Genomic DNA, 15,073 nt, shown 5'->3' on the forward strand with positions numbered 1-15,073 from the left:
AATCAACTGAAAGATCTTTTCAACCCTTTAAAAAGAAACTGAGAAAGAGAGAGAATAAAGAAAAGGGTTGCAGCTTGGAGCTGCTCTGTCATCTCTAAATTACTTAAGAAAAGAAAGTTTCATTGGGTTTGTGCATTTAATGTCATGGAAAGAAAAAGAAAATTTTACAGTGACATATGCTTTCATTTCCTTTTGCAAGTTAAAAGGCAAATATGCACTATATACCCACTTTGATTGATTCTACCTTAGTTCAGAGATAGACAAGGAAAGATTAGTACTTTACTAAATATTTCATTTTATGAGAGAAAAATAATCTTTAAAGAGTCTTTTTTTTTTTTTTTTTCTGATATAAAAATGTAAGGGCTTCACGAGGTTGTCAGACTGAGGTATCTTTCTTTTCGTGGACGCATAGCTCCAAAACGTAATGAGAGAGATGAATGTGTGTATTCTTTCTTTCAATTGAAATTTGAAAAGGTTTGAAGAAAAAAGAATAGTCCTTCGGTTTCTCGTTGGGGCAAGGAAAATTCGAAGAATTTCACTTTTTTTATTGCTTTATGTTTACTTTCTTTCCGTCCCCTTTTACAATTAATAATGAGAATATGATTCTATTATCGAGGAATTTACCTATTTAGACCAGGTAACTATAAAAATACGTATAAACAAAAAAAAAAAGAAAAAGAAAAAAGCTATTAATTTATTCTTGTATTGGTCATAAGTACCCTTCATTATACATAGCAATTCTCCATTGTTATTCAACAATTATTATTAAGCTTCCCTTGAGTGTTTTGAATAAATACATATAATATAGTTCCCATAACATCTCTGCATCTTCCAGCGGCGTGTTTTTGTCATGTAATGCACATCTTCACGAGCCATTGACAGTATTTTATATTCCTTTCCCTTTGCCTTTTTGATTTCAATCTTTCTCTTCCTTTTTCAAATATTGCCGCTTTTTCCCTTTCAGATTTTCTTTTAAAAGTCCGCCGGAAGATTGTGTTATGAGCTGTAACACTCTATTTTCTCTAAAATGAGTCTTAACGTCTCCTGATTTTTCTCCTACTCTCTAGTTGGACTCTGCTTTCTACCCACTTTCTACTTCTAGTGTAATGGGTAAAGCTACAAGATGGCTAAAGGGTCTGTTTGGAATAAAGAACAACAACAATAAAGACAATTATCACCGGAAAAACAAGAACCGGTATAGTTCAGGTAGAGACTCACCTGGGTTATGTTACAATCCGGCTACTATACCGCCTAATATATCTCCAGCAGAGGCTGCTTGGATAAGATCATACTACAATGAAACAGAGAAAGAACAGAGCAAGCATGCTATAGCGGTGGCAGCAGCCACAGCTGCGGCGGCTGATGCTGCTGTTGCTGCTGCACAGGCTGCGGTTGCAGTAGTGAGGCTTACGAGTCAGGGCAGAGGCAGTAATACAATGTTTGGTGGCGGACAAGAGAGATGGGCTGCTGTCAAGATTCAGACAGTTTTTAGGGGTTATTTGGTAATTGAGCGACATTTTACTAACCAATTAAGCTTTAGTATGCAATTTATGTTCTTTGTCTTCTAATTTTGTTATTTTGGATTTTAATACAGGCAAGAAAAGCACTAAGAGCATTAAAAGGATTGGTGAAATTACAAGCATATTTTAGAGGCTATTTAGTAAGAAAACAAGCAACTGCAACTCTCCATAGTATGCAAGCTCTTATCAGGGCACAAGCCACTGTCCGTTCTCAAAGAACCAGAAACCTGAATGGAGCTGATAACCGGTTCGAAGCTCGAGCTCGAAAATCTATGGTATATTTTTCCAAATTTCGTAAATTCAGTCCGACGATAGTCAAAAATACATTTGATTACGTTACAATTTTCAGCGTATTAAAGTTTGGGTCTTTCATTGATTTTCAGGAGAGATTTGATGAAACGAGAAGTGAACACACAGCTTCTATTCACAGTAGAAGACTTTCAAGCTCACTAGACTTTCAAGCTACATTAATAAACTCCATTGATGGAAGTCCAAAAATAGTGGAGGTTGATACAGGTAATAATTGCAGGCCAAAATCAAGATCTCGTAGAACTAACACGTCAGTTTCAGATTTCAGTGATGACCCATTTTACCAAACACTCCCTTCTCCACTCCCATCAAGAATTCCACCTCGTTTATCGATGCTCGACACTCGAAATTTTCAAGATTCCGATTGGGGATTAACAGGTGATGAATGTAGATTCTCTACTGCACAAAGCACTCCCAGGTTTATCAACTCCGAAAGATTGTCTAATCCTCCTTTGACACCTTCCAAGAGCGTTTGTGCAGATAACTTGTTCAGGCAATTTGGCAATTTCCCCAATTATATGGCTAATACTCAATCTTTCAAAGCCAAAGTGAGATCACATAGTGCTCCAAAACAGAGGCCTGAACCAGGGCCAAAGAAGAGATTATCACTCAATGAGTTAATGGAATCAAGAAATAGTATAAGTGGTGTTAGAATGCAAAGGTCCTGTTCACAAGTTCAAGAAGCCATTAATTTCAAGAATGCTGTGTTGGGTAAACTTGATAGGTGTTCCGAGTTTATTAGAGCAGCAGATAGAAATTATTTGCAGAGAAGGTGATTGCTAATTAGATGTTATATAAGTCAGTGACATAATATATTTAAACAAACTGTAGTTGAAAATTTTCTCAATGCATTCGATTCAAGATTTGCTATTGATGGAATCAAATTTTAAATTTTAAGCGAATTTTGCTTGTACAAAATCATTTAACATGAAGGGGCTGAGTTGTTTTGTGTATGGACAAGAATAATCGCACTCTGCGAAACAGTCACATCAATCAAGTACTCAAATGTTTGCTAATAATGATTAACTTTTTGATTTGATGCTTAGCTCATGACTATCCTATGAATATATAATAAATTTTAATTTACAGATAAAACTCTCTTTCTGTCTTTCATATGGCTGCCCTGCCATCATCAAAGACAAAGTTTAAGCCCTTTTAAAAAGAAAGAAAAGAATAAAATTTTTGGAACTTAGAAAGAAACAGGGACAAGTTAGGCAATGATGCACTGTCTTTTGAGCTGAACATTTCGTGGAGCGTGCTGATAAGGGATGTCTTTGTAACACATTTTGAATCCCAACGCTCTTTGCGACTCTTCCCTTCTGTATGAACGCTATTTAATTTCAATTTTTTTATTCATAACGCTATTTAATTATTCAATTATTAATGTATATATACACACATATGTTACTTAGGGATTCATTCTCATTTTTGCCTTTTTATATTTTGATAAACAGAAACAAATCTTTTTAATTTTTTTAAAAACGACTTGATTGTACTAATTTAATTGATTTTTTCATATTTTGTAGAAAATTTGGGAAATAAGATATCTCAAATTTAGATCCTATTAATTATAAAAATTTTAATCGATTTGGTGAATTAGGCCATCTAGTTTGCTTGAACTTTAGACTTAAAAAAAAAAAAAAAAATCTTTTTTTACACTTTCTTTTTAATAAAGAGTAATTTAGCATATCTCCTCCATTCAAGAGTCCGCCACAGACCCCTGAAAAAAAAAAAAAGAAAAAAAAAAGTCTGCCACAGACAAATTTCAACGCATAGGTTAATTAGCCCAAATAGACCGGGCCTAAGCTGCAAAAGGTACAGGCCTTAATTTTAGTTGGTCCAGCCATTATAATTCCTAGGAAATTTCGTTACATAACATTGTACACCTTGTCTGTGGCGCCTGCCTTCCCCTGAAATATTTCTTTTCTTCCCCAAATTATTATACAAAATATTAATGGCAAAATTTATTATTATTATTTAAATTTTAAAAATTAATTAAAGAAACATATAAATATATCTTTGGTTTTTTGTTATAGAATTTCGCGATATCTGAATTTCCTGGACAGAAGTAATTGGAGAGGACAAAGCAAAACGAGAAATTATAGCAAAAACAAACTCAGTTTCATATGAAAATTGAAAGTTCATATAAGGAGGATGCTCCTTATGGATTATTGAATACAACAAAGGAAAATGCAAAATAAAAAGTCTAATTTCCCAGAGGAAACAAACTCAGGCAAAAGGGTACTAATGTAAAAAACACACAGTTTCCTGGGAATTTATTTTACTGCAACTTAAAACATAGAAATGGTGGATTAATTTGCAGATAGAGCAATTGTTGGCCACCATCCAAGCCATTTTGTCGCCTTCTAGAAACGACCGCCGTACAGTGAAGGCAGTGCTTCTCCCTCTTGAGGGCCAGCTTGTTTCAGCAGCTGAAAAAAAGAAATTAAGTAATTAATTAAAATAAAAACAAGAATAAATATTGTTTATGTGTTAATTGGAGTGGAAACGTAAAAACGACCTCAAAATAGGGCTCAAACTTCCCTTTCAGGGTCTCATATTCCATCCTCAGCTCTTGCAGGGAGACTCTGATACTGTTCAATTCAAATTCAGATGAGTACAAGTGATAATTAAGTATTAATTAATTCAAATCAAAACATTCTTTAATTAAGCATTACCCTTCCACATTATGTTCCTTGCTATTGTTCCTCATTGCAATCACTTTGTCCTTAACCTTTTTAGCTCCAATGCTGAAAATTGCAATTTTTTTCAGTAACATATGCTAAAAATAAAATCGAAGCGTGTGTTTCCACACAGACACATATAAGTACCTCGCGCTGTTGACCTTCAGCTGATGAAGTATCTTGTTAATTCCAGTGAAATCGACAGGGCTCTTCGTCCTGCGTAAATGCATGAACGAAAAAGAATTACCAAATGATTTTTCAACTGTTTGGAATATAATTTCCGTCATTCAAATTAATTAATATTTGAAGTTACTTACAGTTTCTCCTCTACAGTAGCTAGCATATCCATGGAGTCTGAGAAGAACAAAGTCAGTATTTCCTCCACGAAATTTGGATCATCAGGGCCTTGGAGTTGTTCCAGTTGAACAAAAAACGAGTCGAGAGTTCCCTGCAAAGGAAAAATATATAGTAGAAAAGCTGAAATAAATATATTAAAAGGATAAAAAAAGAAGAAGAAGCTAGGACATGTTTCTATATTAAATATAAATAAGGAAGACCTCATCAAAGAAAGATTTCCTCATGGCGGCAATTTGTTGAAGCAAGGCTTGGTTCTCCATTTCGAGATAAAAATGTTTTAGCTTGATGATACATTATTGGCAAACCAAATAGGAGTTTATATAGCTGAAATAAAGTTACCAAGCCCACAAATAACAAGCATTCATTAACTATTTCTGAAAAGTAAGATTACAATTTTATGTCTCAAAAATAATTCCGTACTGACTTCCCCATGATTGTTAAATATGTTAATGAATCAGAATGAAACACATTGCTCATTTATAATTCAGGGATTCTATTATAAATTAATAGCGTGACACGTTTAACGGTCAAATTGAAAAGAACTTATAGTTAAATATGTAACCGTCAATTTGATGGTAGTACTATAAGAATTATGTATAGATGAAGCATCGAAATATATCTTCCGGTTGAAAGTTATAGATTTGCATATTAAAGGTTTTCACAAAACCGTATCCGATTTTATATTTTTTTTAGATCATAAAATTAATGAATGTAGATTTTTTTCGGGACAAATGGACATGGAAAATTCTATAATAAGTTTCGGTTTTTGGCATATTTTGGATTTTATATTTTTTTGGTAATGAGTTGATATATTTAAAAATATTATTAATATTATTATAATGTTTTCCAATAACTTAAACCCTCGTTAGAATCTTAAATTTGTTTGCCTTAACAAAAATAAAGAGACATTGACACTGTGTTATATGATACTGGCCTGGGAATATTTATGAACATTTTACTTCCAATGCGACGCCATTACTTCAACACATAGAACCATTATTTATCTCTTGACTTGCATATTAAAAACATTATTTTGAACAATTAGGCCTTCCATTAAGATTAGAATTTGCAATCCTATTTGGAGCCATGATTAAAATTAAACTAATTAAATATAAAATTCAAAAATTCAATCTTGAACCATCTAAGTACTTTTTTTTTTCTTTTTACATGACACGAAAAGTGTGTGAAAGTGATATTTTTCAATCCTTAACTTTCTTTTTTTAGCTCATTTAATAATTTAAGGATATTAATATATGGTTCGAGGAATCCATTTATTTTGATTCTTTTATTTAGGATTCGTTACAAGGTTAATTTTTTATAAAACGTTATCTTAACCTCGAAAAAATAATTAATTCGAAAGCTATGTTACGAAATAGTTTTAAAAATAACATCCAGCTACGTAAGACCGTTGCCGAACATATATAAATAATTATTCTTTCTAATGCTCAAAGTCATTAATTTGATATTTCCTTCCAATCTTTAATCAATTTTTTCATTGGTTGGAATTCAATAAATGGTAATAATACACTAAATTGGCAAAAAAACTCTTATAGTCAAAAGAATTTAAATTTAAAACCTCCTTATGTATAAATATAAAAATCAACTATAGATACTCAATTGGTTTCATTCCTTAATTAATTAATTTGCAATTCCTTTATTTTATGTATTAAACTGCCCTTAGTGGGCTTTCATGTAATTTGCACTACATGATTACCTTCTTGATGCAATTTTTACTTGAAATTGTAATTATATAATTCTGCTTAAATTAAATATCTGTAGGGTGTTTATTGATCACGATTCAATTCACATCACCATTCATTATATAATTAATTACTCAGTGGTGCATTAACAGAGTCAGAGTGGCTGGTGACAGAAGAAAATAAAGATTGTTTAAGCTAAGTTTCTTCATAAATAAAAAATAAAAAATTGTTTAAAGTGTAACTATCTTAATACTCTTTGGAGGTAGATTAAAGCTCATCTAATCATATGTCTAAAGCAGTGTAGAAATATTTAAGATCAAAGAAAACAACAAGTCTCCCAAGAAAAATCTTTATTTTTTAAATCAAACAAGCAACATGATTGACACAAAAATTTCACCTTCCTCACAAATACAAAGAAGAAACCCAAATGAAAAACATACCGTCCATTGGTAGAAAGAAGCAAAAATTAATGATGCTTATCACAAGGGAAAAATATATATATATATATATATTATCTTCTTGGCATTTTTTTGTTTTTTCTTTGTAAATATATTTCTTCAAGTTAGTTTGTTTCTAGCCCAAACCAAATGCAGGTAAGGACTGATTTAGCCTTCTTGCAAAAACAACAGTCGGTTGCCAGTCAAGCTCTATACTGCATATAGTTGACAGTGGCTATCGATTGTGTGAATATCAGAAGGAAATCATTGCCTCTGATTGAAAAAGGATTAGAGACAATATTACTAACACTAGATTTGATGGAAAATAAGAAGAGGAAGAGAAATTGACTTACTATTCCCTGCTTATTTACTGTCTGACTTGGCGTCTTATCTTGTGTTTTAGATCAACAACAATTACAGAAATGTTGTCAGAACTATTTCTTCCATAAGCTATTTCAGTGAGATTATCAGCCACAGCTTGCGCAGGCAATATTTCATCATCAGATACCATTAGTGTTCTGCGACACCTTCTTAATAGCCGGCGAGCTATCTCCCCAACCTCTTCATTGCTCATCACTTCCCAAAGACCATCGCTTGCCAATATCAAGCATTCATCTTCTTCGCTCCTTGTCATGAAACTGATCTCAGGCACTGGAATTATCCATGGCCTTAAGTACCTGTCACCTATAAAAAATCCCAAATTCATAGAGGCAAATAGTTTTTGCATAAGCAGAGAATAGAGAAAAAAAACGACAAACCTATTGCTCGGGACATAGCAAGGACTCCAAATACTCTAGCACCGTTCCAGTTTATCACTTTTCCTCCCCCTCCTTCAATTCTCATGAGCTCGTCTTGTCTATCTGGCTAATAAAACAAAAAGCATACCAAATCACTGAATTTGTTCAACTAAGCCAAAAATGACTGCACATTGTGCACATAACTTGAAGCATTTGAGTATTAAGTAATAGAAAGCACGCAAAAGAGGAGATTTAGATGCACATGACCTTATGATCAACAGTTAAAGGGATAATCTGAGTTGTACGGCAAAGCAGTGCCCTTGAGTCACCACAGTTTGATGTAATAATCTGGCAACCGGATAAAACCACCACTACTGCGGTGGATCCAACCATTTCTGATGCCTCTGCCAATACCTCATTGTCAGTCCTTTCAAAACCATTGGAAAAGGTAGTTTCCCACCTTTTTTGCCATTCATATCCATCAATTGTTTCACGATCAAATTCTTCTGCTATAACTTCATGCATTCTATCTTTACAATAGTTAGCCACCTACTTAAACATCAAAAACAATAGAGTAGCTGGGTTTTAACAACCATTTTAACCATATTATCTAATATTTTCTTTTTGCCTCCATCAACTTCTAACAGTAGCGCAACAAACAAAATATAAACATGAAATTGAATTCACAAAATATAATTGCCTTATGCTCTCCAATTCAATGTAACAAGCCACCTCTCTTTATAAATTAATGAAGTTTTAAATTTTTTTAGTTGAACCAGAAGTAACCCATCGGGTCACAGAGTGTAAGTTTTTTTTGCCTCATAGTAAGTGGATTTCTGGAGAATCGAACTTGTATTATTGGGACTACTTACTACCCCCCAATCAACAGATTGTCGGATAATAAGTTATAGAAGTTTGCATCCTAGTATATTATGATTGAAATGAGAAATTTCCACTAAATATACAGGACCAGAACTGACTGATTCATTAGATTACTTTACTATATTCAAATGTTCAAATAAAGATTAGATGGAAGTTGGATCACCATTAGTCTTTGGGCCGGAGAGAAAACATTTCTACGCAGGCTATGGGCCCTAGAGGAAAAACTAAACCTAAACTTCAACAAAAAAATCTAATAGATCGGGCTGACTCATAGGTGCCAATTATTGCAGGACAGGTGGCATGCCTCTGACCACTATAATATTGTTAAGGTGACTACTACAATCATCATGACGTAGCCCGCTACCATAGTCCAAAGAGAATAAAAGAGGATCCACCGGCCGTTTTCCAAACTTACACGTGGCTCTTATATGTATACATCATCTGGTCCCACACATTTCTTGCTTCCAGCAAAGAAGGAAATCCCCTATATCATAGTCTATGATACACCAGCACTTTAAAAAGTTTAAAGCGCAGTGATGATGCGTTTGTGATGACGATCACCGAAAACGCCCCTTGACGCTAGCTACATATGTTTTCAGCTAATAATAAAAAGAATATATGCTGCCTCCTGTAGCTTTAGAGATCCCTTTAATCCACCAAAAAAAATATATATATATGCACGGTTTTTAATTAAACGTGAATGTTGAAATACGTAAGACGGGCACAATTCCTAGAGATATGGACCAGTCTAAGGAAGACGCGTATGTTACCTCATTATTGTAGCTTTAAAAAAAATTCACACTTTATTTGTTTGGACAGACAAAAGGAAATTAAAGAAGAAAAAGTAAAATTTTAAAATAATTTTTTTCAATTTGAAAAGAAATTTTTTTAAAAAAAAAAATAACTAGATTAAAAACACTTTATTTTGTTTTTTTCATTTATCTTCTTCCCCTCCCCTTGTTGTTCTTCATCCAAAGAAAGGGTTAACATGCTATTAGTATAAATTGATCATTATAATAGTATACTTTTCAGTCAACTTGTTAATATAGATTCATAGGTTACCAAACTTCAGTTTATCAAATTAATATAGCAAAATAAATTTATTTTGTTAAATATATAAAAAATGTAAATGTTACAGATTTAATTTGGAGTATAAGGATGAATGATGGCTAATACCTGCGAGCCACCATGACCGTCGTAGACCCCGAAGAAATGGATAGGCGAGATCTCGGCGGAAGTTGTAGAACCAGGAGCCGTACATCCTCCCACGCGATCGCACGTGCATGAAATAAATTCCGGCACAACGGCAACGGCATCCTCCATCTCCCGTCGTCTCCCAATCACCGATGCGAACCCCCAGCTCACTCTTCTATTTCTCCGGCCCACACACTTTTCCCTTACCGTCACCGGTACCGTCATGGTGAGCTCCTCCTCCCTTGAGGCCCCCCCATATCTCGGTACCACTGCATCTACCACCACCGAGGCTGGAATCTCGCCAGGGCTACCACTAATGGTAGAGATGTCTCCGGAGCTAGTAACACTTTGAGAATCCTCTGTGCTAAGTATTGAAGATAAGCCAGAGCTTGTTGAAGCTAGCTCCGAGTATGGAACTGAGTCGACTCGCTCCAGTTGTCCGTTTTCTGATTGTTCCATTCAGTGAGCAGCGAGTAGTGATAGACAGGAGAAGAGAGGGAGCGAGAGGAAGGGGATAAAAGAAGCGGAAGAGACAGATAGGAGACTGACACGTGTGAGGCAAAATTGAGTCTGGTTTAACACGCTTCTCTCCTGCCTAGCGAAATTGGAAAAATAGCAAAACAGTCACATTCCCCGGTATATGTGTAAGGTCGCACTCATTAGCTTTTTCAGCTGCAGCACCGCCACGTGTCTTTCCTTCATCTTGGCTGTGCCACGCTGGTTGATTTTGCGGTCAAGGGTACATGTACGACAATGACGAAATACTTTTCTCCTTGCATGTCCATGATAAAATTAGTGCACTCGCAAGATGATTGATGTGTCACGACACTATTTGACATACTGTTTGGGTAGAATTGGAAAAGCAGTGATGTGGCGTATTTTAATTGGATAATTTAAGATTTTTAGACTCACGGGTCCTAGATTCACGTAGGATTAATTGGAAATTTAAAATACATGGTAAGCATTAGGTGGACCAAATAAAAAAGGTACACAGTGTTGATTAGTAGCTACGTGGCAGTTTAGAAATAGGGGGGGCCATAGCCATTAGGTAGAATTTGACGTTTGTAATATAAATATGCATGCTAAATAATGATTGATTTGCTCTAAGCTAAGTTTGCGCTTTCTATAAAGAATTAAGATAAAAGATTAAGAAAATAACTGAATCATACTAATTTCATAAAAAAATAAAGATAACTAAATATATTATCCTTTAATTAATGATTAATTAATTGATATAAAATTTAATAGAAATATTTAGGCAATGTTAAAATTATAATAAAATAATTATTATTTTGAATTTCTAAGTATGCCGAATGAATAGAATAAAAAAAATTTGTTAAATCTAATGCAATGGATGTAGTATTAAAGATCTAACTGATTACGAATATTCAAATGTTATTTTTAGTTATATGCTTTGAAAATTAAAATCCAACGATCACTGGTTGATTACTTAATTCTGTATGGTATGTACAATTAGAATAGTCTCTCCTTTCCTTCAACATCTCATGCTTTCCTCTAACATGTAATAATTAATAATATGTATATTTTTTTGGTAGAAAACAAAATTAAAGCTATGTTTAGTCAACTATAATGAAACAAATGCAACATAATTAAAAGTAATTCATTATATTTTCCCATAAAAATAGTTATTTTATTAATTTATATTATAACATTATACTATAAATGCTTTTAATTAAATTATATTACCTTTTATTATAGTTTATCAAATATAGCTTTATGCGATATTTAATAAACTACAGTCAAATGTCATACTATGTTTGGTAACATGATAAAATATAATTTATTGTGCGAGTAGATATTACTATTACCTTTTTTTTAAAATCAATTAAAATTAGATTTTCTTTATAATAGCATTTATTTCTCTTAAAAAAAGATTATTTCTTGAGATTAGCATTAAAAGTTTTGTAATCAAATATTTATTTCATGATATTGAAATCTTGAAATTAAACCATTAAAATTCATGTTTTTATAAAAAAGATTCATGTTTTGTAATAAAAAATTTGAGTTGAATTATAACTCATAAAATTATGTTTGATTTCGATATCCGATGAAAATTATCGTTTGAAATTGGTTTAGGTTTCCTAAGAAAGTAGGAAAATATTGTTGATGTCACGAGAACTGACACGTCGACATAGGGGGGCCCATCCTTAAGGCAAGAAACTTATGCAAGAAAAGAAACTGCTGTAAGAAGAATCAATCAATTGGTTTGGGCCAGGGTCGACTCAAATGAGAGAGTGACACCTATATTCGGTTGTTTGGTACGCTGGTAACCGTTGTAGATTCGTCTGGTAAGAGTAATTTTCAACTGATATTGATTGATCAGGATCATTTACTTCAGTCAAGGCAGTCGCTGTTATTTTAAAAATACTCACCAAACACGTTTTTTAAATTAATTCGAAATTAATTAACTTTAACTACATCAATAAACTTTTTGTGCTAGCCCCAAGCTGATCCCAACATGAATCCTCGTTTTTTTTTTTTTTTTATTATTAAATCTACGTTGTTTCCACTTTGATCCAGATATATAAATGAGCCGAGATGAATCAAGTTTAAACATATTCAAATTTACTTCATTTGCTAAGCGAGTCAATTTTAACTATATTTGAGTTGAATTTTTTCAAATCTTTTTCGAATCAAGTCGAACAATTCGTGAACTGATTCGGCTCATTTATGTTCTGCTCAATCTTCTTAGTTAAGTTGATATATTTCTTTTAGAAAGATCCGCCCCATCACCAATTGGACAAGCGGCTGATAGATCCTGATCTATATCGTGGTTTGTGGTGGCCTCTTAGGAGTTAATAAAAATATAATAAATATTAAACCATGTGATCTTAATTCTTATTTTAATTATAGATTAGATATATTTGGAGGATTTGGGGAATCCAAACCAGATTTGCTTAATGATTAGTTTTAAAAGAATTATTAATATTGTCAAATCTTGATTGATAAGATGTTAACGGGATGACCATCTCAATTTCTATAAGGATAAAAATATAAATTTAATTTTCAAAAAGCACGTTTTACTAAAAAAATTAAAAACTTTTACGTTCTATAAATTAAAAAGAATCAAACATTCTGACCTTATATATAAAATTATCAAATCCTATATTTCATATTTCCGAAAAAGATTATCAGATTTCTTTTTCTACAAATTTTAAGAAAATTTAATTAATTTTGCTATAATTTATGTGTTTTTATTTTCTACTCTTATTCACATAAGATGCAATTTAATGCAATTATATGTAAACCTATAATAAAATAGTGGATCATCTTTATGACACAGAAAAACTATATTTTATTAGCCATGGATTTGAAATAATCTAAACCGGATTTTCTTAATCATTGGTTTTAATATAATTATTTTTTTAAGGTGATATAATTATTAAAATTGTTAAACCTACATTATTTATATTATAGAAGAGGGTTATTTTTGTAATTTGCTTATATTTATAGTGTAATTATTCAATTGAATATACTTATTTTTATTATTGAGCTCTTTCACACACAAAAATATTTAATATTTTAGTATCGACGTGGAAAAAATTCTAAATCCATCAATGTCAAAAACTACATCAACAATTAGTCCATTGGATATTTAGATTGATTGTTGCAGAGAAGGCCACGTTGATGCAGTACGAGAACTGAGGAGGCCGTGATTGGATGCCTTCGATTAATGAGGATGCGCTACTGAGGAGAGGTTTTGACTTTTTATCTAGTTGATTTTCGTTGGGATAGGCATGAGAAGGGGCCAAGGTTTGGGCTGGGCCTCCAAAGGCTTTGAAGTAGTAAGGAATTGGCAACGTACCTTGAAACGTTACCCATAAATTATATGTTCCATTTAAGCGGCCACAAAACAAAACACCATATGGGTTTTCTCTCTGGCTTGGATCCGTTGATCTCAGCTCAGATCAAATACTTTCATATTGTTGCTGAAAGTGCATTGACAGTGATCTAAAGAAAATTTTTGCATGAGCCGAGCTCAATTGAGCTAGAATTCAACTCGATAACGATAAGGGTATATTCAACTCCGTGGTAAAATTACTATAGTTAAATTTAGGAGTACAATTACTAATTTTATGCTGTCTTTGTTATTTGGCACTAATTCTAAAAGATAATATTAAAAAAAAAGTATCGTTTCTTCTAGACAGCGAGTACAGTCCAACAAAAAGTTCGGAGGTGAGGCCTGCCGAGTGCTGACAAGGAAAGTGTAAGGAAGGCGTAATTCCTTTGATAAATAAATTAAAAGGGGTATCACTTATCACATGAAACGCATTTTCAAATTTGGGTTATAAATGAATTGCTCTATGAATTACTACTCATAGATCACTTAATTATTTATCATCTCTCTCTTTCACCGATATTTCAAGAATATGGCCAATACTACGTTCTTGATGAGCTGCCTAACCGATGTAAGCTTTGACATGGACGATGCTCTAACTTTTCTACCAAATTTCAGGCGTCAAATCTCGGAAGCAGAATCTTTGGTTTCCGGTATGCCAACGGTTAATCCAAATGACGTTTGCTCGGTTTGCATGGAAGGTTTTGAAACGGATTTAGTTGGAAAACAAGTCCCATGTGGCCACGTTTACCATGCAGCTTGTATTTCTACTTGGCTCGCCAACTGTAATTCTTGTCCTCTTTGCCGGCATAACATTAACATCTCCAGTTGACAGTGATCGGAATTTTTTTTTTTTTTTTTTTTTTTTTTGATGTTTCTCTTATTATTGCCCGGTTAACTTCATCTTCTTTTCATTCTTAACATTTTTTAATGAAAGAAAATTGTTGTTAAGATTGAATTGATAGTGGATATAATGTAATATCGAAAAGCAACACCGATTTTTTTTTTTTTTTTTTTTTTTTTTTGAAATGGAAAATTCTTAATTGGCCGGCTTTCAGATTATTCTTTTTATATTCAAGTACTCCCACAATTAAATCAACTCAATCCCTGTTAATTAAGTTTTCCCATTGATAATTGCTCCAATTAAAATCGTTGGATTGCAAACCCTAGCTAAATTGAGATGTTTGTTGAATGAAAGGAATGAGACATTTGATTTACAGCGGACAGTAGAAAAACTATAGAAAAAAATTGATTATTGAAATAATATAAATTACACTTTTCAAATAGAAATAAGACTACTATTTGGGATGGAGGGTAAAAAAATAACTACGACTTATATAGTCCGGAGAGGATTAACACCTTACAAAAACTGGTTCGTTATATTGCCTCTACCT

The 15,073-nt window shown here is 32.9% G+C and overlaps 3 protein-coding genes across 4 annotated transcripts; 1 reads left to right on the plus strand and 2 right to left on the minus strand.

Annotated features, from left to right (window-relative positions):
- Positions 1 to 483: 483 nt before the first annotated feature.
- LOC105637851 (protein IQ-domain 26) lies at positions 484 to 2,699 on the plus strand. Its single transcript, XM_012221490.3, has 3 exons — positions 484 to 1,502; positions 1,595 to 1,795; positions 1,904 to 2,699. The coding sequence occupies exons 1-3, from the start codon at positions 1,107 to 1,109 to the stop codon at positions 2,603 to 2,605; spliced, it is 1,299 nt and encodes a 432-aa protein (XP_012076880.1). The 5' UTR covers positions 484 to 1,106; the 3' UTR covers positions 2,606 to 2,699.
- A 1,229-nt stretch (positions 2,700 to 3,928) lies between these two features.
- On the minus strand, positions 3,929 to 5,179 carry LOC105637852 (pseudo histidine-containing phosphotransfer protein 2). The gene is made up of 6 exons (XM_012221491.3): positions 5,071 to 5,179; positions 4,831 to 4,961; positions 4,661 to 4,729; positions 4,508 to 4,579; positions 4,351 to 4,423; positions 3,929 to 4,261 (listed from the first exon to the last, which is right to left on the minus strand). The coding sequence occupies exons 1-6, from the start codon at positions 5,128 to 5,130 to the stop codon at positions 4,196 to 4,198; spliced, it is 471 nt and encodes a 156-aa protein (XP_012076881.1). The 5' UTR covers positions 5,131 to 5,179; the 3' UTR covers positions 3,929 to 4,195.
- A 1,724-nt stretch (positions 5,180 to 6,903) lies between these two features.
- LOC105637853 (putative protein phosphatase 2C 6) lies at positions 6,904 to 10,421 on the minus strand. Of its 2 annotated transcripts, XM_012221493.4 has the most exons (5): positions 9,803 to 10,421; positions 8,012 to 8,293; positions 7,766 to 7,871; positions 7,361 to 7,691; positions 6,904 to 7,280 (listed from the first exon to the last, which is right to left on the minus strand). In XM_012221493.4, exons 1-4 carry the CDS (start codon positions 10,277 to 10,279, stop codon positions 7,375 to 7,377), a joined length of 1,182 nt encoding a protein of 393 aa, XP_012076883.1. In that variant the 5' UTR covers positions 10,280 to 10,421; the 3' UTR covers positions 6,904 to 7,280; positions 7,361 to 7,374. The 2 variants fall into 2 exon arrangements, with proteins under 2 accessions (XP_012076883.1, XP_012076882.1); XM_012221492.4 differs by having other exon boundaries at positions 6,904 to 7,691.
- Between the last annotated feature and the right edge of the window lie 4,652 nt (positions 10,422 to 15,073).

Source organism: Jatropha curcas, chromosome 8, assembly GCF_041381405.1.
Source record: "Jatropha curcas cultivar XTBG-Jc1 chromosome 8, XTBG_Jcur_1.0, whole genome shotgun sequence".
In the NCBI taxonomy this organism is placed as follows: domain Eukaryota; kingdom Viridiplantae; phylum Streptophyta; class Magnoliopsida; order Malpighiales; family Euphorbiaceae; genus Jatropha; species Jatropha curcas.

Excerpts from the sequence above, each read along its gene's own strand:
- LOC105637853 (XM_012221493.4), bottom strand. The coding sequence starts at position 10,279 with ATGGAACAATCAGAAAACGGACAACTGGAGCGAGTCGACTCAGTTCCA. Across the intron at positions 8,294-9,802 it reads ACGGTCATGGTGGCTCGCAG|GTGGCTAACTATTGTAAAGA; the intron begins GTATTAGCCATC and ends ATGTTTAAGTAG. Across the intron at positions 7,872-8,011 it reads CTTTAACTGTTGATCATAAG|CCAGATAGACAAGACGAGCT; the intron begins GTCATGTGCATC and ends TTGTTTTATTAG.
- LOC105637851 (XM_012221490.3), top strand. The coding sequence starts at position 1,107 with ATGGGTAAAGCTACAAGATGGCTAAAGGGTCTGTTTGGAATAAAGAAC. Across the intron at positions 1,503-1,594 it reads CAGTTTTTAGGGGTTATTTG|GCAAGAAAAGCACTAAGAGC; the intron begins GTAATTGAGCGA and ends ATTTTAATACAG. Across the intron at positions 1,796-1,903 it reads CTCGAGCTCGAAAATCTATG|GAGAGATTTGATGAAACGAG; the intron begins GTATATTTTTCC and ends ATTGATTTTCAG.
- LOC105637852 (XM_012221491.3), bottom strand. The coding sequence starts at position 5,130 with ATGGAGAACCAAGCCTTGCTTCAACAAATTGCCGCCATGAGGAAATCT. Across the intron at positions 4,580-4,660 it reads CTGAAGGTCAACAGCGCGAG|CATTGGAGCTAAAAAGGTTA; the intron begins GTACTTATATGT and ends TGCAATTTTCAG. Across the intron at positions 4,424-4,507 it reads AAGGAACATAATGTGGAAGG|TATCAGAGTCTCCCTGCAAG; the intron begins GTAATGCTTAAT and ends TGAATTGAACAG.